Consider the following 27,860-nt stretch of genomic DNA (forward strand, 5'->3'; position numbering starts at 1 on the left):
TAACCCTGCCTAGGTCTCTACAAATAGTCCCTGCCTTAAACTTCCTTCAGGCACTCCTGTAATTCTGTCATCTGTTTACTCACAGGACCCTGACTGATAATGTGACTCTGCCCCTTATCCCCAGGCCTGGGGGGACACAGGAGAACAATGGAACAAAGCAGCAGTCAGGGGCTTCTGTCCCATTGCTCTTATGAAGGTGGAGAACAGATCAGGGGCTCAAGCTACCCCAACTTTCTAGGGCAGCACCTGTAGTCAGCGCATGGGCTGGAGATGGGATGTTGGCCCCTCACACCTGTTTGCCCGTGAAGGCTCTGGAAGTCCTGCCCTGTATCTCACCCTGTCCCTGTAGTGCCTGCTTGGCACTACAGAGCTGCCTGGGGCATGTGAGGTGGAGCAGCCTGGTATGGGATCTCACAGATAGGCCGTTTGCTATGTGACTTTTTTCTACGACTTATGTCTCCTGAGGGAATTTGTAGGGGCTCAAAACAGTAGAAGTATTCTCAAATGAAAAATCATGGTACTTTTGTGTATCCTAATAACCTGTAAGTCCAGACTGGCCAACTGGTGAGGATTCTGATCCAAGGCCAAGGAAAGACCAGACCTTGGGAGTATAACAGGAGATTGCTTTTCCTGCAACCGTGTTCTCCACAGCGGCAGCCACCCATATGCTGCCCACAACAGGCAAAATGAAGCATGCAAATAAACATCCTTCAAGAAGGAGACTTGATTATCTAAATTCTTTTCGTTTTAATAATTAGAGGTGTTATTAGGAGCATTAAAGATTTAAGATGCCATGTTTCTGGTCCGACAGGGCAGGGGTGATAAGTACAGGCCCGTGTAATGAGACTGTGTCCTCAGAGCAGCCAGAGGACACAATATTCACAGCACTCAGCCTGGACCTGCCCTGCGGGACCCAGCATTGCTTTGCAAAAGCGGACGACCCAAGCCCTCACCAAGGCCCCTGAGGGGGCGAGGAGGCACGGAGGCAACAGAACATTGCTAACATCAGACCTGGGGGGCAGAACTTGGGGTCCAGTCTGGGTATAAAGAAAGAAAAAGACAGTCATGTCCTCAGGAAGCCCCTGTCTAAGGGGGAGACACGGCCCTGTCCTCAGGGAGCCCCAGTTTCAGGGGATACAGGCCCAGTCCTTGGGGAGCCCAGTCTGAGGGAGAGACACCGCCCTGTCCTCCGTGAGCCCCAGTCTGAGGGGAGACATGGCCCTGTTCTAGAAGAGCCCCTGTCTACTGAGGAAAATACAGCCTCTACCTCCAGGGACTTTCAAGTCTGATATCAAAGTCAGATTTCAGCCCATAATTACATAGTCTTGACACAGTGAACTTTTCCACTATCCAGACTTTGCCTAGCCTCTATCCTGGGTGGCTTGGAAAAGAAAAGCCAATTTTAATTTTAATCCTTGCCAACTATAATGAGGAGAGTAAATCATAGGGTGACCATCCACCAGCCAAATGGAAATGAGTTTTGGATTAACTGCCTCTTTGAATTATCCACCCCACTGCTCCTTTCATTAGCCCAGTCCTAGAAAGGCCCAGGCGCTGGGTGCTCTCTTGAGTGTGGGTACCGGGGAAGGGCCAGAGAGCGCCTGGAGGTCCAGGGTGCTGGCAAGTAGGTCAGGCAAAGAGCTGGAGTGCTCTTCCATTTAGAGGAGGGAAGGATGTAGGGGTTGAGACAGCAAGAACTGGGCCTGACACTGGGACCTGCAGGGGAAGACCTTGGGGAAGAAAGGCCTAGAAAGACCCTGCTGCCTGGACATGTATCCCTGTGTATCCACTTCCACCTTCACGCTGTGAGGTGAAAAGGGAGGGGGTGGTCCCTCCCTTCCTACAGCTGGATCCTCTCTTGAGAACTGAAGATGCTTGAAATACAGGTTTGGGTGGGAATGGGGGTTTAGAGACCGAGTCTCAGAAGTTCGGACTGAATCAAACCTACAACTTTGCTGTGTACCAACAAAGCCCCCTCCACTCACACCTGAGGACAGGCGAGGAGGCTGACAGGTGGGAACGGGGGCAGAGCCAAGGCCTTCTAAATCCTTGACTGCAGCCTTGTTCTGTAAATTTTGAGTTCAGTCAAAAGGCCTCCCTGAAGGATTTAGAAGGCCATATGTGGCCTTAAGGCTGCAGGTTCCCCACCCCTGGCCTAGCCTAGATTGATGCTGAGAGCTGCCAGGCCGTGTCTGTCTGTGTCCCCAAAGCAGGAACAGATCACAGACAACCATGGAGATTAATGCATTTGGAGTTGACAACATGGCAGCCAGACAGCATTTGTTTCCATCACAGCTGAACAAACAAGCTATGCTCCCTCTCCCTTCCTCAGGCAGCCTCCCTGGTAAAGCCAGGCCATCCCCTGCCCACACAGCCCTCTGTCAGGAGGCACACCTATTCCCTCCCTCACCTCCATTCACACGACACCCCCTCACTCAGTTGCACGTGAATCTTCCTTACACACACACACCTCTCCATTCACATTCCAACCTCCGCGATCGCACCCCTCACCCCACCCAGGCACAGGCCTCTCTCCATTCATACACTTGCTTGTTCACACATCGGCTGGCACATGTCTCAAGACGACAGACGGCTTAGTGCTCCACAGCCCCAACCGTGAACACTCTAGGTAAAGACGTTTTTCCATTAAACGATTACTATTATTACTACCAATCATTCTTGTGGGAACAGAGAGCGCCTTCCTCCACGAAGTTGCTAGTTTTTGTTAGTCACCCAGGAGAATGTATGTGGCTTTTATATCACTGTTTATTTCCCTGTATCTTGCAATTCCACAGTGGCCCAGGCTCAGTTGCTGCCTTATGTAATGACAGTTATAATTAAGAAGTTTGCCTTGGGCTGGATTCCCCAGAAGTGGAACAATGATTTGAAATGAGGATTTGAGTGTAAGTGGTTTATTTGGGTGATGATTGCAGGAAATGAGGTAAGAGAAATGGGGGAAATGAGATAGGATGGGAAGGAGGCCCATATAGGGTGTGTTAAGGAGCAGGTGATTAGGAAGGGAAACCGAGGCTCGGCCCCACTGGGGGCCTTCTAAGAGATTGTGCAGAATGTGCCTCCAAGTTATCCCTTCTTGGGAGAGGGGGAGCTGAGGCATCTTCCATGTCCCTCACTAGCACTGGTTGGGGAATGCTCTCTGCTCTCTGTTCACATTACTCCCCCAGCACGACTGGTCTGCCCTGCAGGGGAAGCAGCTCTTGTAGCGAGTCAAAGGGTGCAGGGTGTCAGAGCTGCCAAGGCCTATGACTGTTCATGCTAGATCACTAATTCCTTCATTCATTCACACATTCATTCTTTCATCACGTGTATCCCAGGTGCCTACTCCCTGCCAGGTACTGGGTTTGCTACTGCCAGTTCAGAAATGAACAATATACAATCCCTGCCAACAAGGGGTTCCCGGGTGAATGGGGGTAGAAGGCAGACAAACACGTGATTATACTGCAACACAGTAAAAGCCGTCATGACTGCGTTAACACAGAGGCATAATGCTGTCATTGAGAACAGAGAGGAAGCAGTTCTGAGCTTAATAACTTACTTACGATAACAATTGCTTATCTGGCACAATAGAAGTTTAAAGAGAGCCTAAATGGGCTCATTCTGCCCTTTTGATGTTTCAGACATCACCCCTCCCCCCTTTCCTGTTGTCTAGCCCACCAAAGACTGCTCTTTTTACTCAGTTTATGAAGAAGTTTGGGGCTTCAGGATGTGTTTTTTGTCCCCACAGCTTTGTTTGGAAACAGCACAGGGAATGCTCTTGCATGTTCCATGTGGGTGTCTTTCTGCAGTAAGCAAACTAGAATCTTCTGAAGACAGGGGGCTCCCTTAGGGATTTTCTCTCTTTCTTCTCTCCCTCCCCTCTCGCCTACCCTCTAATTCTCATCAAATTAAAAGCTGTGACTCCACAGTCAAAACAGTAGTTCCCTGAGATCAAAGGCTACGCCTCCCCTGTCAAAGCTCTCTGGGGTCAGGGACTCTCTCCTGCCCAGCACACACTCATTGAGCTTTGCCTCTTCTCCAGGTTCTAGAAGGATCCTTATACAGGATGGCTTTGGGGAAGGGGGGTGGGAAATCAGACACTAACTTGTTCTTCTTACCCTTCGAAGCAGCCCCAGACCATCACTTCCTGAGAGTCTGTGGGCACTGTTCAGGGAGGTGGATGTACCAGCCCTGGGCAGAGACAGGGACAGAGGCTTTGACCCTCTGGCAACTCCCACAGCAGAGAAGCAGCCCCAGTAGCCATCTCTGGGCCTATGCTTCCTTCGCCCAAGTGGAAATCGAGTTTCCCTTTCCCATCCCTCATCCCAGAGCAGGTCCCTCCAATATTATGATTTGGGGGAGCAGATGTGGTCTGCAAGGGGAAGTCTGGAAAGAGAAGCTGCGGCCTCTCCTTGGCAGATCCCTTCCCTTCCCACTCTTATTAATTCACACTTTCTGGGCCTGGAGCACCCTGGAGGGACCATTTCTTTTTACCTGAAGCAGAGACAGGCATCTTACTTGATTTATAGGCTCCAGGGGCGGGTGGCTCCTCAGCTGGTTGCTAAGGTATCTTTTAAATGGAAATCAGGGTGGAGAGATATCACCTATATCTTGTCAGCCATCTGCTAAATGTTGCCTCTTCTGTCTGGAGCAGCTGGAGGTGGTTGTGACAGGAAGGCAAAGCTAAGGGATGGGGGAGAGGGGAGGAAGGCCTGGGCCTGGGAGGAAAGTCTGTGGTCTGTAGTCTTCAAACCAAGGAATAGGAAATTTCCTTTACAGCCACCACAACTATTTTTCTTTTCACTTTCTCCTCATCTTTCTTTTTCCCTTTTATTTTAAATATAAAATCCCATCTGGAGGCTTTGATTACAAACTAACAGCCTAGTTCCGCAACTCTATGTGTATTGCTAGGATATATTTATGAGTGTGTGTGTGTGTTTGCGTGTGTGTGCCTCGTGCGCCCATGCATGTGTGTGACCGGGGCCTGACAGGTGGGTCTTTCTAAGCCAATTAAGCCTCTGCTGCTGAGAATACCAGCGTTCCTTCCAGGCCCATCCCCAAGCAGGAAACACAAGTGCCCAAATGTAGCTGAACAGCTGGGTCGTCACCGTTACTAAGCAATCCTGAGTGGAAACAGCCAGAGTTTCCATGTATACCAGGCACACAAAAGCCTCTGGAAGGGACTTCTCTACTCTGCTCAGAGAATCAAACAATCTTCACCTTAAACCACGGTTCTTCCCAGGGTAGCTGGAGGAATTCAGGCAGCCCCAAACCTCTTGGACCCTTACTTCCTAGTAGTTCAACTGGGACCAACAACACTCAGGGCCACAGGTGTGCTGGGCCAGCCTACACTGTACAAGGTTGCTCAGTTCAAGGGTCCTACACATGCCCAGTGGGGACACCTCTTTCTACCTGCCCCAAGACACATTTATGTGCTAATGACAGCACTTAACCTTGCCTAGTAGTGAAGATCATGTGAAAAAATCCAATCAAGGGAGGGAGGAGATACTGGTTCCATCCTGGATGAATACCCAGGACAGGATGGGTTCTCTGGCACACTGTAGGGTCGGGCGTGGGGAAATGTTTCTCTTCCTCTCCCTGCTCTCCAGTTTCTGCCTCTCCTTGTTAGCCTCCTCCCACCCCGCCTCCTGCCAATGCGGACTCATAGGCATTCAGAGCAGACAAACGCTCCCTCCTCTGAAGATGGATTCCTCCTAGCAGGCTGATTCTGACATTTGATACCAGCATCCATGTCACAGCCCGGCTCTGATCCCCACACACCTCTCTCGGCTTTGCCCACAGATAATCCCACGGCCCCTCGGGCCCACTTGCATTTGTGTCTTTGCTCCTGGTCCTGAACCTCTTCTCCTAATTGCCGCCTCTCCTTGTTCCCCTCCACCACCGACACCACCCTGAGACGCGGGGAGGGATCTAGGTCTGGGGTTCCCCTGACAGCATTCCTGCCAAAAAGAGAGAACCCCTCACCCGGGATATGCAATAATTGCCTGTATTCATCATGTCTTCCCGTCTCCCTCCCAACTTGGGGTTTAAGCCGCCTTTGTTTGGCTGCTAGAATAATATATTAAGTGACAATTCTCCAAATGCAATTTTAATTAAGATTCAATAGTCACTTCTCTGTCAGTAATCTTCTATGCTGATTACTTAAAATATATTTACCCAGCTCTATTATGTCACAGATTTGAATTCATTAGACGTTTGTTAATCCTCCACAAACTTTTTCTTTTTAAATGTGGTTTGTTTAGCATAATTTACAAGGGCACAACTGTTTGAAACAATGGGCCTTGTGCCTCTGAGGCTCCAGGGTGTGCATTACAACGTGCCTGGGCCTCACCTGTTAGCTGCCACCACTAGCTGCTTTCCACCAGAGGGCACAGAGGGCAGGTGATAGAGCCAAGGGTGGAAAAGCCCAAAGGCAGGCAACCCATCCACATTGCATGGAAGTGGTCCATATGGGCCAGCCTCCCAGGACACAACGGGAGGCTGGAGAGAGGAGCTAGAGAGACAAATGGAAGAAGTCCAGAGCATGAATAGCCTTGGCCCTAGATTCAGGTGTGCCTGACAAATATCATTTCCTGTGTGCCATGACTTGAAAATGTTGGGAAGTGCTAGTTAGCCTTAGAACAGTGAACACTGCAGCATTAACTAATGACATCTCATAAGGAATACGGCCTTTCTCATGGGGATCTAGAACACCACCACTACCCACCAAAGACATACACGAATTGCCACCTCCTGCTTAGTTAGCAAGGGACATCCTTGCATATGGCTGTCCCTATGTACATGTGTGTATAGGGGCACTACTCAACTCTACTTGAGTAATCACAGTGGCCAGTCACTCTAGGACTATGATGAGTCATGGCAAGTATAGCTGAAAAGCCCAAGAGGGCTCAACGCAGACAGAGAAGATTCTCTCTTGCTCCATTAGGTCCCAGGTAAGTAGGGATCTAGAAGGCCAGAACACGTTTGAGCACAGAGCAAAGTGGAAGGGGGAGAAGCTTCTATATATCAACACCTGCAACCAGGTAGCTGCTGTTAGGGTGAGCTGCTTAACCTTAGAAAGGAGCTTAGTGAGAACCGGGGCTGGCTGAATGGGCAGTTGGTCATGGGATGCTCAGGGCAGAACTGTGTGGGATTGGCCACTGTAGCAAAGGATTTTCATGAGAGTCCTGTAATGAAGAAGATGAAAAGAAAAAACATCCTCTAGAACAGGCCAGCACAATTTTTCTGTAAAGGACAAGATATTGAATATTTTAGGCTTTGTTGGCCACAGATTATCTGCTGCAATTACTCACTTCTGCCATTGTAACACAAAAAAGGAACTACAGGCATGTACATGAATGAGCATAGCTATGTTCTAATAAAACTTTATTTACAAAACCAGGTGGCAGGTTATATTTGGTCTATAAGCTACACAGTTCACAGCACTTTGCTGTATAGTAGCCAGTGGCCACATATGGCTATTAAACATTTGAAATGTGCTGTGAGGATAAAATACACACTACATTTTGAAGACTTCATCAAATAAAAGAATGTTAGACATTTAATTAATAATTGTATTGATGATATATTGAAATAATATTTTGGATATGGAGGTTAATAAAACTTGTTATCAAAATAATTTTACCTGTTTCTTTTTACTTTTTTTTAAAATTACATTTATGGCTCACATTGTATTTCTACTGGACAGTGCTGCTTTCTCTGGATAAAATATAATGTAAGCCTTTGGCCCTTGAAAGCTTTCAGGTAGGAGATTTAAAGAGACACAATAATTGAATTCAATTGTGCATAATAAAGTATATGCTTGGAATAGGTTTTAAAATATACTACAAATCCTTCTTGTTTATCAGCTAGCTAGTTTATTTGCATTTGTGTTGCTCAAACTGGGAGCTAAGGAACTCTACTTCCTCAAGATATTAATAATTGTTGCTCAAAAAAGGAGTGTCTTCATAGTAAAAAAAAAAGAGAGAGAGAGACGATTGCAAAATTAAACATTAATCCAGTGTCTTTATTGCAGCAGAATTTTCCAACTCTTCTAAACTTGCCAATGTGTGTAGAGCTTTTGCAAGAGTAGGCAGCACTTCCCCCAACTTATTGGCCTTAGCCATTTTTGCAGAACCCTAATTAGTGCTTCTAGAAGGCAATTTGAGAAATTGCATGCAGGATGCTACACAACCAGTGTGCATGATTTTCTAAAAGTCCAACTCAATTCGTTGTTTTTAGCATTACATAAATAAAACCACACTCGGGAGAACATAAAACAGTGAGAAAACTGTAAGATTTAGAAGGACAAAGATCTAAATCAAATTTTTATTCCTTCCTTACCTAGTCATTCACGCAAAAGCACCTGCTGTGTGCCAGGCAGGGCTTTAGGCCTGGAGCAGATATTGGGAGTAAAAATAAGCCCCTTCCTTTTAGGGCTTTATTACCAGAACAAAAACAAACAAACAAAAAAGAAGACAAGCAGGTAAAATATGGAGTATGTTAGATATCCAAGTAGAAAATAGAAAGCAGAAAAGAGGGAGTGGTCGGGCAGAATGGGAGATGGTGGGGAGGATGTCTGGGAAGGCATCTGTGAGAAGGTGACTTTTGAGCAAAGGCAGAAAGGAGACTGTGAGGCCAGGGCTATGCCCTTGTCTGTATATAAGGATGACTCCTTCCTCATGGAGGGTGTTCGTAAAGCCCAAAGCAGACGATGTGTGTGAGGGTCCAGACAGAGGGCCCAATTGCACGTACTTAGCACACACTAAGTTCATTCCTCTACCACCTGTTCTGTCCCTTCTTCACTTCCAAAGCTCCCAAAGATTCAGGAACTATATGCACTCTCCTTGGTGAAGAATTTATCCAAAGCGAGTTCCTCACTAACCCTGGTATTGCTCAGAGCCAACTCTCTTCTTGCCCACAACTTTGTTCATTAAGGAATTCTGGTCTGATTTAATGTCATGCTGAACCTAAACCAATTTAGAAGGTAAAACTTTGCCTCTAAGTATAACACACTTCTCAAGCTCAATCATTATCAGACAAGCCACTTTATGGTGTCACCCATCTATCCGTGCATCCAATAAGTAGCTAATGAGTACCTACTGTCTCCCAGGCACTGAGCTAAATGCTTGGAACAGCCACTAATAAAATAGGCAGAAGCACCTGCCTGCATGCAGCTGACATGCTACTGGGGGAGACGGAAAACAGTCAATAACCATTACAAATGAGGAAATTAAATGGTATGTTGAAAGAGGATAAAACCAAGGAAAACAGGAAACAGGGAACTGGAGTAGAGAGACTGTTGGGAGAGATTAAAGAGGGCATGAGAGTGGCCATTCTCTGCCATTCCCCAAGGTAAGGGGTTAGTGTGAGGGAGGAAGCCCTGGGTGAGGGCTTCAGGAAGTCTCCTTCTGACCCTGACCTGTGTCCCTCCTTTCCAGGCACCACGGCCTGAGTGACCAGACCATGGAGACCCTGCTTGGAGGCCTGCTGGCGTTTGGCATGGCGTTTGCCGTGGTCGACGCCTGCCCCAAGTACTGTGTCTGCCAGAACCTGTCTGAGTCACTGGGGACCCTGTGTCCCTCCAAGGGGCTGCTCTTCGTGCCCCCCGACATTGACAGGCGCACAGTGGAGCTGCGCCTGGGCGGCAACTTCATCATCCACATCAGCCGCCAGGACTTTGCCAACATGACAGGGCTGGTGGACCTGACCCTGTCCAGGAACACCATCAGCCACATCCAGCCCTTCTCCTTCCTGGACCTCGAGAGCCTGCGCTCCCTGCACCTCGACAGCAACCGGCTGCCCAGCCTCGGGGAGGACACCCTCCGGGGCCTGGTCAACCTGCAGCACCTCATCGTGAACAACAACCAGCTGGGTGGCATCGCAGACGAGGCCTTCGAGGACTTCCTGCTGACACTGGAGGACCTGGACCTCTCCTACAACAACCTCCATGGCCTGCCCTGGGACTCCGTGAGGCGTATGGTCAACCTCCACCAGCTGAGCCTGGACCATAACCTGCTGGACCACATCGCCGAGGGCACCTTTGCTGACCTGCAGAAACTGGCTCGCCTGGACCTCACCTCTAACCGGTTGCAGAAGTTGCCCCCAGACCCCATCTTTGCCCGCTCCCAGGCTTCTGCTCTGACTGCCACGCCTTTTGCCCCACCCTTGTCCTTTAGTTTTGGGGGGAACCCTCTGCACTGTAATTGTGAGCTTCTTTGGCTGCGGAGGCTTGAGAGGGATGATGACCTGGAAACCTGTGGCTCCCCTGGGGGCCTCAAGGGTCGCTACTTCTGGCACGTGCGTGAGGAGGAGTTTGTGTGTGAGCCACCTCTCATCACCCAGCACACACACAAGCTGCTGGTTCTGGAGGGCCAGGCGGCCACGCTCAAGTGCAAAGCCATTGGAGACCCCAGCCCCCTTATCCACTGGGTAGCCCCTGATGACCGCCTGGTGGGGAACTCCTCTAGGACCGCTGTCTATGACAATGGCACCCTGGACATCCTCATTACCACATCTCAGGACAGTGGTGCCTTCACTTGCATTGCTGCCAACGCTGCTGGAGAGGCCACGGCCACGGTGGAGGTCTCCATCGTCCAGCTGCCACACCTCAGCAACAGCACCAGCCGCGCCGCACCCCCCAAGTCCCGCCTCTCAGACATCACGGGTTCCAGCAAGACCAGCCGGGGAGGTGGAGGCAGTGGGGGCGGGGAGCCTCCCAAAAGCCCCCCTGAACGGGCTGTACTTGTGTCTGACGTGACCACCACTTCAGCTCTGGTCAAGTGGTCGGTCAGCAAGTCAGCGCCCCGGGTGAAGATGTACCAGCTACAGTACAATTGCTCTGATGATGAGGTGCTGATTTACAGGTGAGCCGGCCATGGTGGCCGAGGCGGAGCTCCGGCTGGGGAAGGGGCGGGTGACAGGGAGGTTTGGGACCTGTTCCTAGCCATGCTCCCCTTCCCCAAAGGTGCCTGTGAAGATCCCCGGGCAAACTGAGCCATTCGTGCAGGTCAGACGAGATAGAAAGAACATCACCCACAGGTCAAAAAGAAAAGAACCCACACAGGGCAGCCTGTAGGGCTATGTGTGTAGTAGCAAAATGCCTCCCTGGTGGCTGGCTGTGGTGGATGGTCACTTAATTTTCTATTTCGAGCCCAGTTCTCATGTAAGAACAAAGAATAGACCTCCTGGCCAAGAGACCTATCTCCTCTGAGGAGCAATGCATTTGGCCTTCACCTGGACTCATCTGCAGTTGTGGTTAATTGACTTTCAGGTCAGAAAGAGTAGGATTCAAGTCATAGCTTTGCCACTTGCTAGTCATTTAATTCTCCGCCACTTGCTGTCATTTAATTCTCCTGGCCTGCCTCAGTTTCTTCATCTGTGAAATGGGGATAATTCATACCTGACTTAGTTAGGGCACGTGTTCATAGATAATTGACTCAAATTGGCTTTAACCAAAACAAAATGAGAGAGAGAGAGAGAGAAAAGGGAGGAAGGAAGGAAGGAAGGAAAGAAGGAAAGAGGGTGAAATTCAAGGGATCACTTCCTAGCTCTGCTAGCAAGAGAGGTTAAGAGTGGAAAGCTTCAGTAGAATTTCATGAGTCACTTAGAGGGAGGAAGGGGGTCACAGAGTGACATGGACTGAGGGAGGGAGGGAGGGAGGAAGAAAAAGGGAGGGGAAGTGTGTTGTCTCGTGTCATTTGAAGTCAGGAATCTGCTCCAGGCTTAGCTGGATCAAAGACCCCTACAAACATCCTATATCTCCCCATTTCTTGCCTCCCCTAAGTTTTACCTTCCTCTGAGTTGGCTTTACCTCAGGCAGTATCTTTCCTCTGGGAGACCTCTGCCTAGTTTGGGCCTCCAACCAGCCTTAGAGCCCACTTAGAGCTCTAAATAGAGAAGAGCATCTCTTTCCCAATGGAACTCTGATGGCGTCAGATCAGTTCGGGTCTTAGAGGTAAGGTCATCCTGCCCACCCACGCTGACTTTCCTAGACCTCAGTCTCTATCTAGAAGTGAAGTTTCTGTGAAAATCAAGGATCACTTCCTAGCTCTGGTAGCAAGAGAGGTTAAGAGTGGAAAGCTTCAGTAGAATTGCATGAGTCACTTGGAGGAAGGAAGATCACAGAGTGATAGCACCCAGGGGACCAGGGTGGTGGCCACAGATGAGTTCCCTTCTCACCCAACCCCAGTTTATATGAAGGGGGATGGCCTAGAATTTTACTGCTCAAGGAATGCCCAATTCCTGTGTGTTTTATTTCGTGCACATAAAATAATTGTTCTAAGAAAGGATTCCCATAGGCTTCACCAGATAGCCAGAGGGTCAGTAGTGCAAAAGATGGCAAGAACACTTGGTCAATTGCTGAGGTTTCCTCCAGCTCTGACTTTCTGAGTTGAAGAGTCTCTGGCTGGGAAACTGTGGGGGAAAGGGCACATCAGGAGGAACAGGGTCAGTGTGACAGAGGGTGACTTTGCCATGGACGCTGCAGTGGAGCTGGGGATCTCCATTACCCAGCAGCTGCTGGCTTGTCTGCATAGCACCGTCCATCTCAGGATGGAGAGGAAGAAGTATTGGAACTCCAACACATGCATATATGCACATACATAGAAATACGTAGATACAATTAAATAATTAAACATCAAGGTATTTTTTCTCATTATAAAAATCATAGTCTTTGAGAAAATTTGGAAAGTAGAGAAAATTATAAAGAAGGAAATAAAAATCACCTGTAATCCCACATCCAAAGTTAATCAGAGGCATTTGAAGGCCTCTCAGTTTTATATCAATTTTAAAATGATAAAATAGATTGATTTATTACATACTTTTGTATCTTAATTCTTTCCATTCAATATTATAGCTGGCTTAGTTCCCATGGTATTAAAATATTTTTTATTTAGCCATACCATAATTATATAACCAATCTTCTATGGTTGGACATACATGCTGTTTCCCATTTTTCAATATTAAAAGTAACAATGCCGGGTATTTTTGTACATAAATATATTTGTGGAACTTCAGTGACTTCTTTAGCATATTTTCCTGGCAGGTGGATTACTGGTTTACAGGTAGATTCTGATCTTTATACATTATGTATAAATATTTACCCTCTCACTAGCAGAAGTGCCCATTCTGACCACTGAATATATAATTACTTTCATCTTTGCCAATTCTAGAGGTGAAAAATGGCATTTGTTTTAATTTGCATTTCTTTGATAACTTGTGAGGTTGACCTTTTGAAAATAAGTATATTTCTTCACTTGTGAATTTATTATGTGGTCTTGACTTTGATAAAAAGTAGAAAGGTGAAAAGCTACGAGCTCTGAGGCTTGCACAGACGTGAGGCATAAAAAAATGCAAGGTGTGAGAGGGGAGAGGGGATGCTGACGTCACAGAGGCAACAGGCTAAAGTCACCAACGTGGCACCACTTTGGGAGAGGCAGGGAGGGCTCGGGGTGTGCCCTGGCAGCCAGTCAAGGCGGGAACTGAAACTGCTTTTATTCGGTGATGGAGAATCTAGAGACACTAGATTTACAAATATGACATAAATAAAATAGCAGCATCAGAAACCTCAGGAAAAAAAATTAACTAACAATGGTGACGTCCTCTTAGGGCTAGCTCTGATGCTGCATAAGTGGGTGCATAGCAAGCCCTCAAGGTATGAGGATTATCATCATCGGTAGCAGTTAGGGTAAATAATATATAAAGTAAGACCATCATCTCGGCCACCATCCTAGGGAAGGAAACAGAAGAGGAAGAATAGATAGGAAATTCAATCTTTGTTTTAAGAAGACAAATTTCCAAAATTTTACGGAGAAAGATAAGCACGCGTCTGTAGCCGGTTAATAGTAACAGCAATCACTAGCCAACCTTCTGGCAAGCCCACTGTGTGTTTCACAGGCAGAATCTCATTTAATCCTTCTTGACATACCAAGAGGTATAAAGGGCCAGGAGAATTCCTTTTGCTAAGAAACTCTCAGCCTAGATCACACCCAGATCTGTGGCTTCAGTGCCCCATCTCCACTGCTGTGGTCATACCGCCCATTGTTTTAAAAGGGAATATGTCTTGAGAGAAATAGAGGGAACTCTAAGAAAGACCCTGGAGTTTTAGAAAACAAGTTGCCCATCAGAAAGAAGAGACACCAGCAGGCACAGTGGCTCTGTGCTGTGCTGGGGTTTCAACAGGCGGGTGTACAGACGACGATCTGAAGACAGATAAGACAGACATTGAAGACAGCACACACAGGACAGAGAGAGCAAAAGGTGGCCCGGAAGGGCCGTTCAGTTACATTCATGGCAAGAAGAAAAAGTCCTGGTTTGGAAAGAGGTGTGATGAGAGTTAGAGAAGAGGCAACCTGGCAGTTTCTAACTCTCCTCCACCTTCCCAGCCGGGACCCCGCAGCAGCAGCAGGACTGACGATGGCACAAGCCTGCCCTGAGGAATGACCTGTGCTGACCACCATCCAAGGGTTTCACGCATACTAACTGGTTTAGCTCTCACAAAAGCCAGAGAAGTAAAAACTATCATTCTTCTTTTTTTAATTAAGTCATTTGTACATAGATCATAAATACATTTACGCCATTATGGGATTTGATGTGTTGATTATTTGCACAAATTGGAGTGCTTACATCCTACTAATCAACATAGCTTTCACCTCATTTACCCCATTACAGCATTAAGACATTTGTGTTCTACACTCGATAGATCCAACTTGTACTTGCAATGTGCTCCACAGGTGTGGTCCCCCTCCTAACCCTCCCTCTATCGACTCACGCCCCTCCCCTCCCCTCACCCTCCTTTTCCCTCCTTCATCCTAGGCTATAGTTGTGTTTCATTCTTCATATGCAAGTGTGAGTGATTCTAAATTGGTTTCACAGTAGTACTGAGTACATTGGATTTATTTTTTTCTCCATTCCTGAGATACTTTGCTAAGAAGAAAAAACCATCATTCTTCATTACATATAAGAAACTTGTGGCTGGGTGCAGTGGCTCACTCCTGCTTGAGCTCTGGAGTTTGAGACCAGCCTGAGCAAGAGTGAGACTCCATCTCTACTAAGATAGAAAAAATATCCGGGCATTGTGGTAGTCACCTGTAACCCAGCTTCTCAGGAGGCTGAGGCAAGAGGATTGCTTGAGCTCAAGAGTTTAAGGTTGACGTGAGCAACAACAATAATGCCACAGCACTCTACCCAGGGTGACAGAGTGAAACTCTGTCTCAAAAATAAATAAATAAATACATTTATTTTTTAAAAAAGAAAGAAACTTGCCAAGGTGTTACATAGTGGCTGAGTAGCAGAGACAGAATCCGAATCCTGGCAGTTTATATCCTTCCCAGACTCAACCTGGGAAGGATAAGACCAATCCCACGGGATGATGGAGCCCGGCAGATGTGCATCCTAGTACCATATATGAGTTCTGGTCCCTAGACCCCAATGGGTCACACATGGATCAGTAAGGACTAAATAAATAGGTAGTTGAGGTTTGCAAGCCTTTGGTGATGATCCTGAGATAGTATAGACAGAAAGACAAGGGAAAATATTCTGCTTTTCAAAGAATAAACTCCATAAAGATTAGTGTGCTAGGCCAGACATGGAATCCGTATAAAATTCTAGAGGGACTTTCTCAACATTGATGGCGATGAGCTCTTGGAAAAGAATCTAACCCAACATAGGCTCCGTAAGAGCAAATCCTGCCAAGTTATCAAGCCATGTCTTTAGAAGAGGTTGTAGACCAGTAGTTATCAACGTTTTTATCTGTCTCCTTGTCCTTCACAAGGGCAACACTCCTGAAGGACATCCCCCCCTTGCACAGTGATTCTCTACTAGACCCCGCTTTCCAACTCCGTGGGGAAAATGGACCAACATCTCTGGGGTAATAGATGCACTTGGAAAATGCCCTAAGAGTTTCCGCTGGCTGTGAGTCACTACCATAAACAGATAGCGTCATAATTTTACACATGTAGGACACTTGACAAACCCTCCTGCTGTCCTAGAGACAAAATGGAGAAATGTGAATTGATGAAGTGGACTAGTAACTGACCAAATAACTGGATTAATTAATAAATTGAAATAAACAAGCTAGAAAACCTTGGCTTCTGCCTCAACATCTGCCCCCATTTCTGTACTGATTTCGGTTATCATGTAGAAAATGTGCTTGGCAAATTGTCATGTCCACAAATCAATCTATCTGTCTGCCTATTTATCTTCATTGGTTCAAAGAATCAATTGTAAATGCACAAGTTCAAGGTGAGGAAAATCTGGCTTGACTAGAATTTTGTGTACATAGACTCAGAGTTGTGGTCGATCTTAAGGACATCAAGCCCACATAGCAATGGAGCTACTGAAAGACTCCTCAAGTTTTTAGTTGTCTTAATATAAGTATAGTGCTCCATAGTGCTCCATACTTAATATAAGTATAGGTCAAAGGAGTTTATAGTTCTACTGAGACTGTCAAGCTGGCCAAAGCATACCTGTGATGGTTTAATCCAGGAGGACACAGTCTTGGTACTCAGGCTTACAAACTACAATGTATCCAGAGATCAATAGATGAGAATGGGGTCCTTGGGAGTGTAGGTGAGATGGGTGATGTTTACCTTGGAGATGAAAAGACTTAGAGAAGAAGTCATAGCTGCTTCAACTTATTCATAGAATTTGTGGGTGGAGAGAGAAAAACGCACACACACACTCAAGTGTGGAAGAAGGCGTCAGGCCATTACAAGAACAAAATCGCAACAGCAATAGCTTTATGCACCTCGTTCATTGCTCTCCATCTGGCTGTGAAATGATTTGGCTTTGTATCTATCTTCCTGTCCAGGATGTGATATTCACATGTATTGATCTCCATGGTCCTGCACTTAGTAAGTCTTGGCCCACAATGGCTATTGAGTCAACACTTGGTGAACTGGACCGATTGGAAATGAGCATCAAAACTGCCCAACAGCAGAATAAGTAAGAGCTATCTCAAAGTAGGCAGGGGCCTGTACTAAAATAGTTCAACAGACCTGGCTGACTCTATCCCAGGGATACCGAGCAGGCAGCCTGACTTTCAAGCAGTAGTAGAAACATTTGATGTAAATGATCCCAGTCAGCATAGTCTATGAGTCCACTTAAGATTTTCATAATCCTATGATTAAGACAACATGGTTCAATCCACTTGCTTTTACCAGTTGGGGCCACTATAACATCTTGCCTCCCAGGGGTCGGGTGCCTTATCTCATAGGCATTTGAACTCCAGGCTCTGAGGTCAGAGAAAACAACCTTAGCAGGGGCTCAGAGATTCTAGCCAGACCTGGACATAGATCATTGACTGGTCACAACTGATCCACATTAAGGCCCCACAGAAGCCCTGAGGAGCTGTGAGAAGCATCTGAAAACATCAGGTTCTTAGCCGGGTGTTGTGGCGGCCACCTGTAGTCCCAGCTACTTGGGAGGCTGAGGCAAGAGAATTGCTTACACCCAAGAGTTGGAGGTTGCTGTGAGCTGTGATGCCATAGCACTCTACTGAGGGTGATATAGTGAGACTCTGTGAAATAAAGTAAAGAAAAGAAAGAAAGAAAGGAAGGAAGGAAGGAAGGAAGGAAGGAAGGAAGGAAGGAAGGAAGGAAGGAAGGAAGGAAGGAAGGAAGAAAACACCAGGTTCTAGCCTATATATCAGGAAGGAGGGACAGAGGTGTGGGGAATCCCAAATCATAGATAACTCAAAAAGGATTTGAATTAGGCTATGAAGTGAGGTTGTATCTTGCTCTTTTATCAGATAATAAGCTCCTCATTATCTAACATTCTGGCTGGCCTCCCAGAGTATTTGCCCTTCCTGAGTACACGTGGCTGAGCCCTGCAGGCAGACACTGGGACATCCTGGACACAGACTATGCAAGTGGGGCCTGGCCTCTTTCCCACATGGCTGGAGAAAGCTGGCAGTCATATCCCTTAAGGCCAGAGCCTGGCTTTCAAGGAGGGGGCTGACATTAGTGGTGACAGCATCAGAGGGGAGAGGAGTAAACAGGGGAAGGGGAAGGAAAGCAAAGACAGAAAGAAAGGGGCTTCCTCTATCCCCCTGGAGAGAGCAGCAGCCCATCCCAGCTTGGCCTCATCCCTGGTGTGACACGGGAAGTTAAGTGCCCTGCATGTCATTATCAGCCCAAGTGACATTTACAAACATTTGTCTGTAAGAGTTGTCAGGAACATCTGTCACCAGGCATGATGTTGGAATGGTCCCCAGGAGGGCCATGGGAACAGCAAGCATGCTCCTACAGAGGGATTTGTCAGGATGTGGCCTTGCCCTGTATGCTGATTATACTGCCCCCCTCCCAATAGGAAAGCAGGGGACGTGAGGAGAGGGACCACCTCCCCCAGCCCTATCTGCAGGCTCCCCACTCCATGCTGACATAACCCTCACCCAGAGGAAACTGGACCTCCCTACTGAGTTTTGCAGGGCTGGGGTGGGAGGTGCATCTTACTGCTGCTCTGTCTCCCACCTGGGAAAAAGACAAGAGGGAAGATTCAGCTAATTTCCAGTCCATCAGGGAACTCATCAGTCAACACCTCAGTGGACCTGTGCCCCTTCCTCATGAAAATACAACCATCTCTACTGTGAGGTGGAGGAAAATTTAACGATGAACCTGGCATCTCAGGATCTGAGGCTGCAGGGAGAAGCTACTAGAGACAGGTGTTCTCTAAAGGAGGAGAGGTTATGCCAGGGACAAGGCCTGCCACCTATGCAGGTAAAGGTTTTTTGAGTGACCTGCTTCCCCAATCTAGACCAGGGGTCCTCAAACTGCGGCCCACGGGCCACATGGGGCAGTGTGATTGTATTTGTTCCCATTTTGTTTTTTTACTTCAAAATAAGATATGTGCATTGTGCATAGGAATTTGTTCATAGTTTTGTTGTTTTTTTTTTTTAACTATAGTCTAGCCCTCCAACGGTCTGAGGCACAGTGAACTGGCCCTCTGTTTAAAAAGTTTGAGGACGCCTGATCTAGACTCTCCTCAAAGACCAGGATAAGCCCTCACAGGCAGAGGAAGAGAAGAACATAAGGAAGGACATTAGGGCAGATGGGGAGGAAAAGCAACTCCTTGGTCAGAGCCAAAATCATGATCAGCCTTCCTTGGATTTTATATTTTTCTATTTTTTTTCAGCTTGTTTAAACTACTGAAAAATGATATCTACAAGTGTGGATGGAAGGGACAAACGATATTATGCCCACTTTATGGGTGGTAAAACAAGTCTCAACCTAGTTGCAATTTCCCCAAAGTTTCCCAAAGACTAAGAACTGTAGTCTCCCTACCCAGTGCCCTTCTCCCCACGCCATCTGTCATGCTGTGGGGCCTATCCCACTAGGGCCTCAAGGAACTTTCATTAAAGCTGAAACTCAGGGTGTGGAGCACCAACTGTAACTTCTTTTTCTGGGAAGTTTGGAGTAACGTGCTGGGAGTCCATGGGGATTTTCTCTGTTAACTTTAGTTGACACTCAGTCTCACACATCTAAGTTCTGGCAGTGTTGGAACAAGCAGGCAACAGAGGTGCCAGGGAGAACCTTTATTCCTCTTAGCCACCTGTGCCCAGCCAGCAGGAAATATGCACAAGCTAGAGATTTCTGGGTTCCACACCTCACCAGGTGAGCCACTGTGAAATAACAAAATTACTAGAGGCATCACAAAGAAAAATGAATCTGGAGTTAGAAGTTTGGGGTGGCAATTAATATGAACAGAAAACTCAACCTAATGATGTAAAGTCATAAGGATCTACAGCTCCCTCATGTAAAAGAAGTTCCAGGGAAGACAGTTTAGATCTGGTTTTCTGGGCAGGATGGTCATCAGAAGCCCAGATCCGTCTACCTTTCTGCCCTCCTGTCCTCAGCACACAGTTTCTGTCTTTAAGGTTACCTCATAGTAGAAAATGGTTGTTGGAGTTCCAGCCATCACATCTCCTAGGTAAGATGAAAAGAAGAGGGCAAAAAGACAAAGCGGGAGGTTTCTCAGAAGCCCCATCCAATAATTTTTGCTGACATTTCATTGGCCACACATTTCTGCAATGGAGGCTGATAAATGGAGATTTCTTTTTTAAAACTAGGCACAATGTACCCCTAGTAATATACAGAAGATAGGAAGGCAGCTAGCATTTCCACAACTTGGGTTCACATCTCAGCTCCATCATTTACTAGTCCTGGGAGAATGGACAAATCACTCCACTGCTCTCCGTCTTTATTTTCTCATCTGTAAAATGGGAACAGAGATTCCTTTTTGCATATTTCATAGTATGGTGGTGAGGAAGGAATGAAATCATGTATTTGAAAGACCATCCTTCATAGTCAAATATGCAGTAGAGATACATGTACCCACAAGTATTTGTTGTTTTTAGGAGCCTGCTCACTTTCCCTTCTTGGACCCCTCATCATGTCCCTGTTCCCTAGGCTGCCTCTTGTGTCTCCATTTTTCAAAACCTAGAGAGCCATAAACCTGGAAAATGATTTTGATAAGGTTTTAAAGAATTAAGAAATATGTGCAGTTCAACTGGGAGCTCTAAAAGACCCAAAGAAGTAAATCTCTAATGGTAGAGTTTTTAAATCCACAACAGGCTTGCGCATTGGGGAGGTATTTGTCAGGGCACCTTCTAAGAGTATCTCAAATCATATCCCTAGCTTCTCATCCTGCACCTCTCACTCTGCTCAAGAAGGTGACACTTCTCTGATTCAAAAACCTTCAGGGCATCTGTTCAGAGGTGATTAATGTCCCCACATGTCATTCCCTTCTCATTTTCCAAAAGTTCTGGCTGTAAGATAGAATAGAAATAATTAGCAGGAGCAAAAAGATTATAGCATGGGTCCATTTTCCTCTCTTCTGAAATGAGGCTTTTACCCTCTCCAGGAAAAGAAAATCAGAGAACCATCCCTCTGTTTATTTTATACACGTTTGGTTAGTTTGGAGGTGGAGGTGAGGATATTGTCTATCTCATATCAGAAAAACACCAAAGAAGGTGTTCAGAGGGAGGAGGTGGGTCAAGGGGAGTGTCTGGGACCTGGGGACGGGTCGGTGGTGGTGGTCATCAGAATAGCCTCATCTGACAACTGGACTTTCCCAAGCATGGTCACAGGACCCAGTTCTTTTCAGCTTCATAATGAACCGGGGATGGGGCAGGCTTCCTTGAGGAGTTGTATCTGCCCTACAAAGAGAAAGATCTGAGTCCGCTTGGGCTGGTGCCTGGACATGAGTGTATTGAAAGCTCACCCCAGTGATTCTGATGCGTATTTACCATCATGCCACTGTGCCCAGTGACCTCAGGAGTCTGGGAAGCCCTGGGAGGCAGAGATGTAAATCCAGTTAAGGGTGTGGTTCGAAACTTCAAGTGTGGGAAGAAGCCAGGAGACCTGTGTTCAAGGCCAGCTTTGCCATGCACTGCTCATCTCTCCTCTCTGAGCCTTTGCTTCATCTGGAACAGTAGAAGAAAAATCTCTTCTCTATGGGGTTATCACCAAAGAGATAACACATGTGAAAATGCTTTAGAAACAAAACACACCTACAATTGTAGTTGCTGGAGCCATTCTTGTTACCCCTCACTAAGTCTGAGTGATTAATACAAAGAAGATGGGATCAGGGGCCCCAGACGCAGGCTCTTGTTATCTCCCTTCTCTTTCCTGATCCGAGCCTCAGGCTTCTCATCTGCTGAATGGAGATAATACATGTAAATAACTATCCTGGCTACCTCCCAAGGTTGTTGTGAAACTGGTAGGAGATGACAAGCCTGAAAAAAGAACATTTTGTAAAGCATGAAGTGCTTTTGGTAGTCAAGATCTGACTACAATGGGGTTTCCAAATTTGAGCTTGTTTCTGTCATTCTGTCACAGCACTCCAGAGGGAGACAGTTGAGGGCTGCTATGCCGGGAGCTCCAAGAACGTGAGGGACTGAGCAGGCCATCTGCACTGCCCTTCACAGGGGTTCACTGCTCCTACGACTGATGGTGCTCTCCACCCCTCAGCCTTTAACAGAATGGAGGATCAATATCCCAGCTTCCTCACCCACAGGGAAAGGAGGACGGGGACCACACTGAGGCATGTCCTATGCTATCTCCAGAGGCTCTCAGCAGGACTGAGGCCCGACTACACAGTGGTCATTTGCTTAGCAAAATACCTCTTGTTAAATTCCTTCCCCACATCCTTACTAGAACTTCTTGAGCCCACCTCCCAAATAAAACTACTGATATCCAAATCATTGTCTCAGGGTCTGCTTCCTGAAAACCCAGATTGAGACAGGAACCAACCTTTTCAGCCCCTTTACAGAACCCCTGGAAGTCCTATCCACTGACTTTAGCTGATACCTCACTGGATTTTTCCCAGTCCACGTTGGAGGCTGAAGAGGGCAATTATCTTCTCAGGCACACCGCCTCCCCACCAAATACAATTAGGGTCTGCTGGGAATTTAGAAGAGGCGAGTGGACATTAGAGAGGCTTACAACTGCCAGAGCCGCATGGGTGAAAGCAACACCGTCGGTAACATTTCTTGGCACCTGCCCACGCAATCACAAGAACCAGGGGCCAGTTTGTAGCTGCGGCCAGCCTGGGAAGGGAGCTGAGGGGAGCCTCATTGTGAGTGCTGCTTTCTCATCTCTGGAGATACTGAGACAGAGCAAGCAGTAAGGAATGTCTTAGTTCTTACCAATTAAGCCCCTGGTCTGGCATGTGCGAGTGTGACAGGAGTGGGCACCCTGTGGGTGACAGAAGAGTTCAGAATGAAAAGTCAAATTAATGCCCATCATCTTCAGAGTCTCTGAGGTCTGTGTGGGGGCGTAAGCAGGAAGAATGGTACAAAACCACGGACTGGGGCGCCAGGTCGAAGGTGTGCCATGTGGATGAACGAACTCACTATTTGCGAGAAGACCTATTTCCAGCTGAGATGGGCTCTGAGCTGTTCTGGGGCTTTGGGGCTGATGCTGGGTGGGGGGAGTGCTGATCCAGATGTGAAAACAGCGAAGAAGGTGAGCACCTGGAAATGGAGCCTCCATCAGGGAGATCTGCTAAACACGGCACCTCCCGACTGGCAATCGGTGATGATACCGAGTTAAGGAGCTTCTCAATCTATAAATAGCTCCCCAAAAGGTTAAAATGTAAATGCATTCCTTGCTGAAATTTGCCCACTCGAACTTTTTCATGCGCTAACCAAGGTGAATGTTCACGTCTAGTAGGGAGGTGTGTGTTCTAGGGCCTCTAGGGGCAGGTGGAGTGTAAGCTGTGTCCTGCAGTCAAGGTGGGATTTGGAAGGAGGGGGAAGGGGTTACCGCTTTATGTGGAACCAGTGGAGAAGGAGGCAGAGACAGGGCCGACCAGGCCTGGTTAAGGCCCTGTGCGGGTCCCTGGTGCCTGAGTCAGCTCTTGCCAGTGGGCTACATAACAACCTCAAACTCTAGGCAGCTTGCCAACACGGACATTTAATTTCTTTCTTTCTTTCTTTTTTTTTTTTTTGTGATGTTATTTTGCTATATTTCATTTTTTCATTTTTCTTTCTATTTTATTTTGATCCCCATAAAGAAACGTCCCCACACATATTGTTTATATGGTCTATATTCACATTCACTCATATTAGTCTTTCTGCTTAGATCATTTTTCTTCTATCTAAAGAAAAATTTGGGGGGGGGTTAGTGCAGGTTTGCTAATGATAAATGCAGTTTGTGTTTCTCTTTTTTGGGGGCAATTCCATGTGCTGATTATTTGTACAAATTGGAGTGCTTACATCCTACTAATTAGCATAGCTTTCACCTCATTTACTTAATCACAGTGTTAAGACATTTGTGTTCAATACTTGATAGATTTGACTTCAGTCATGGGTCTGCAAGTCTGTTGGCTGAACAGGTGTCGGGGAGGCTGGGCTGGGCCGTGCTTGGCTGGGCCTCCAGGTCTGATTTACATCTTCTCTAGGTACACACGTCTCATTCTGGGCCCTGGGAGGGGGCAGTGGCCACCCAGGCATGTTCATCTCATGGCAGTGGCAGAAATGAGAAGGATAAGCCTAGCTGCAAAATAAATGTCAAGCTTCTGTTGGGGTCACATCTGCTCAATCCTATGGGCCAACGCAAGTTACATGGCCCAGCCCAGAGTCAAGGGGCAGGTAATGTATTTCACTCACTGTCAAGCCATGACAAGGCTGTGGACGTTGTTTCTCTACAGGCAAATAAAGAACAGAGCCAAGAATTCAAGTTACCACACCTGACTTTCCACTTTCCTGGCATGCCTTGGAACCACCTGGTGGGCTTGTTAACACACAAATGCAGGACACTAACCCACCGAGTTACTGATTCAGCAGGTATGGTCCGAGAATCTGCATTTCTAGTACATTCTCTCAGTGGAGCTGATGCTGCTGGTCCAGGACATACTTGGAGAGCCACTGTTCTGGGGAAGTGATAGGAAGTTTATTCAGGCAAGTCAGAAGAGAGTACTATGGGGGCCTTGAACTTCACACACTATAGTTTTATTTACAAAGCCCTTACTACCAGGTACTGTTCCAGGTACTGTTTGTTCTAGAGATGTCTGTGCTTTTTCTCATTTGGTACTCACACAAACCCTTTAGGGTGGGATCCATTATTGCCCCTTGACAGAGGAGGACCCTGAGGCGTGGGGAGTGATGTAGTTTAGATTTTTGAACCCTCAAAATCTCAAGTTGAAATTTGATCCCCAGTGTTAGAGGTGAGGCCTGGTGGGAGGTGGTTGAGTCCTTGGGGAAGATGCAGATCCTTCCTGAACATCTCAGTGCCCTCCTTGTGGTAATGAGTGAGTCTTCCCTTTATTCATTGGGAGAGAGCTGTTTGTTTAAAAGGAGAGGGTGCATGTAGATAATTTGAGGGCTCTTTTGCTTATCTGCGGTGTCAGATATCACAAAAAATATGCACAGACCTTTTTTTTTGCTCATTAGTTTTTGTTAGTGTTTGTGTATTTACTGTATGGCCCCAAACAGTTCTTACTCTTCCAATGTGCTGCAGAAAAGAAAGGTTAGGCACCCCTGATTTATAGCCAGGCAGAATGGACTAAGACAGGGAGGTGATGTGACTTACAAAGTCCCTCAGCGTGGAGCCAGTGCTCTGTCCTCACTTTGGGCTTTCCCCTGTTGGTAGTGGGGAGCCAACATCTAGTTCTTGGGGGGAGAAATGAGCTGTGATGAGGAAAACTCTGGATTTAAAGCCAAATAGTCATTTTTTCAGTCAACAAATACTTATTGTCCAGTGAAGATCCCAGGACTGGAAAGAGAAAGGCAAAACTCCTTATCTTCAAGGAGTTTACATTCTTATGGGGAGAGAAACAAAAAAATTGAAACTGTGCACAAGAAAGAAAAATAAGCAGTGAGAGGAGACAGAAGGCTGATGTTTTATGAGTGGTCAGGGATGGCCTCACTAAGCAGTGACCTTGGAGTAGAGGCTTGAATACTGTCAGAGGTCCAGATGGGAGAAACCGCACATGCAAAGGCCCTGGGGTAGGAATGGACTTGTCCTGTGGGAGAAGCTGCCAGGACTTTGGTTCATGTGGAAGAAGAGTGGCAGTGATGCATTAGAGGAGGGAGCAGGGCTGGATCATGGAGCCCTTGTGGGCCATGGTGAGGTTTGGATTTGATCCTGAATAAGATGGGGGCCTCTGGAGATGGAAAGCAGGGGAGTAGCATGATGTGGTTAAGAAAGAAGTTTCTGTTGGCTGCGTGGAGAATATGCTGCAGAGGGCAGGGGTGGAAACAGTCATGGGATGTTTGCAGGGGTCTCAGCTGTGTCTTGAGACCCTCCTGCTCCTGAATGTCCATACCCTTAAAGTGGGAGAAGGACCTCTCCTATCTCAGGTGTGGGTGTGTGACTGAGCAGGAAATACTTGGGCAGGGTAAAAGCAGCGGGCTGTGATTTTTCTGGCAGAATCTTAGGGCCTCTGTCTGTGTGGCCCAGAGATCTGCCAGCCTTGAATGGAGAGGAGTTTCTGATTTCCCTGGGTAGAGCAGAACATCTCACACCATCACTGACCCAGCTCCTCAGCAAGCGTTCCCCAAGCCCCCAGCCCACATCCTTATACTCTGATAGGAAATAATTATTTATATTCTTGTTTAATTAGCTCATTAGGCATGTGCTGCAGTATTTCTGATAATAAATCACCTTTTCTAGTGGCTCCTAGATGCATTTTTGCTGGTGCCTGGCCCTGAAAATAAAAGTGGCCTTTGTGGAGTGTAATGGTGGCATGTGGTCAAGGGCTTGGTGACTGCTGTCTCTCGAGGCAAGTGTAGACAGGTGAGGAGGCTGCTGAGGCACTGGGCACAGAGACAGGGTCTTAGAAGCTGAGGTGGCAGCAGCAGTGGCAGCGGCACTAAACACCAGGGAGATATTTTTACCACCCGTCAAAATGGCAGTGCCTGTGAGGCAATGCCAGGGCTGCTTCCCAGGGCTGCTTTGCTCTCATCCTTCAGCTTTAATTGTTGATAGAAGAATGTCTGAGTGGGACAGGGAGGCTTTGAAGATTCCCAGGTCGGCTTGGCTGGCTTTCAGCAGTCCTTTCCCTTAGGGGCAGGGCTGAAAGGAAGCATCAATCCTGCAGAAACACTGAGTAGGGTGGGAGCTACCTCCCCCAAGGCAGAAAAGCAGGAGTGCCTGGGTTTAGACCCACAGCCTACTCTTCCCCCTTCCTCCAGCATAGGAATAGGGCTGTGTTTAAATGATCTTCCTTCGTAGATCAGAGGCCTAAAGTTCCATCCCTGGAAATGCACTTCTTTGTATCTATAATTGGCAGACACCCAAGAGATGCTGAATTGGTTTCCTTTGGAACAGCTAACAGGGGATACTACCCCACCAAGGGCACAGTGGAAAGAAGTGACTCAGGAGGGGCATAGGCTACCTCAACGCCCAGGTTCCTGTGTGTATGTATAGCCAAGGGAATGAGACAGCCAAGGATGGAAGGGCAGAACCAAAGTCCATGGGACCATTCCAGCTGCTTATTCATTACAACTCTTTTGAGCTCAATACTTCTGTCTTTAAAATGGCCTAGTTCTTGCTATTCCCAGACTGAAAGAAGACTAGAGTGAAGTAGGCCAGTTCAAGGTCATCCAGGCCAACCCTTGTCTTTCTTTGTGAAGCTTTGTGGTACCCACCACTCCTCCTACCCATCATTCCTCATTCCCACCACCCTCTTGAGGTGTTGGCTGGCCCCATGCAGGGGCAACTTCCAGAGATAAGAAATTTCCCCTTCCGCTTTTTTAAGAGCTCACTGGGTGCCACTGGCTAAAAGGTTTTTCCTCCTTACAGGCCCCATAGTCCACCTCCCTCCACCTTCTACCCTTAGATTCTACCTTCATCTTCGTCAGGAATAAAATGAATTCTTCTTCCGTAATGGGTCCATTTAATTTTTGAAGATAATTCTCATGTTTTACTCAATGTTGTTTTTTTTTTTCAGATTCCACATCCTCTCTCTGCCTTCCTCCATGCTTGCTTTTACAAAATTTTAGTCATTTAAGAGGTGTTTATTTCATAGTTATGATGTCAAGTCTGGGCCACACATGGGAAGACAGCTTGGACAGGGCACTCCTGCCCTCCAGCAGCTTGTGTTTCAGTAGCTACAGTTGTGATAAGTGCTGTGCAGGTATGTGTGAGAGGAGGTCCTGGTGACTGACCTAGCCCTGGGAGGTCAGGGAAGGCTTCCTGGAAGAGGTGACCCTGAAGGTCAAATAGGAGCTCAATTTGTGAAAAGGATTAAGAGGGCTTGCAGGGAAAGGCTGCCACATGATAATAAAAGCCAACCTTTCTGGGAAATTATTCCATGCCAGGTACTGTTCTAAGTGGTTCCTGTTTATTAGTTCATTTAATTCTTTCAATTGCTGACAAAGAAGGTACTGTTATTATCTTGATTTTACAGATGAGAAAACTGAG

The 27,860-nt window shown here is 47.0% G+C and overlaps 1 protein-coding gene across 1 annotated transcript in view; it reads left to right on the forward strand.

The window, feature by feature from the left end:
- LRFN2 (leucine rich repeat and fibronectin type III domain containing 2) overlaps positions 1-27,860 on the forward strand; it is a 181,056-nt gene that overhangs the window by 132,696 nt on the left and 20,500 nt on the right. Inside the window, exon 2 of the mRNA XM_053602568.1 lies at positions 9,435-10,859. Coding sequence (XP_053458543.1) covers positions 9,460-10,859 — 1,400 coding nt within the window. The 5' untranslated portion in view covers positions 9,435-9,459. The remainder of the gene's footprint in view (positions 1-9,434; positions 10,860-27,860) is intronic.

Source organism: Nycticebus coucang, chromosome 9 (assembly GCF_027406575.1).
Source record: "Nycticebus coucang isolate mNycCou1 chromosome 9, mNycCou1.pri, whole genome shotgun sequence".
NCBI classification, from domain to species: Eukaryota; Metazoa; Chordata; class Mammalia; order Primates; family Lorisidae; genus Nycticebus; species Nycticebus coucang.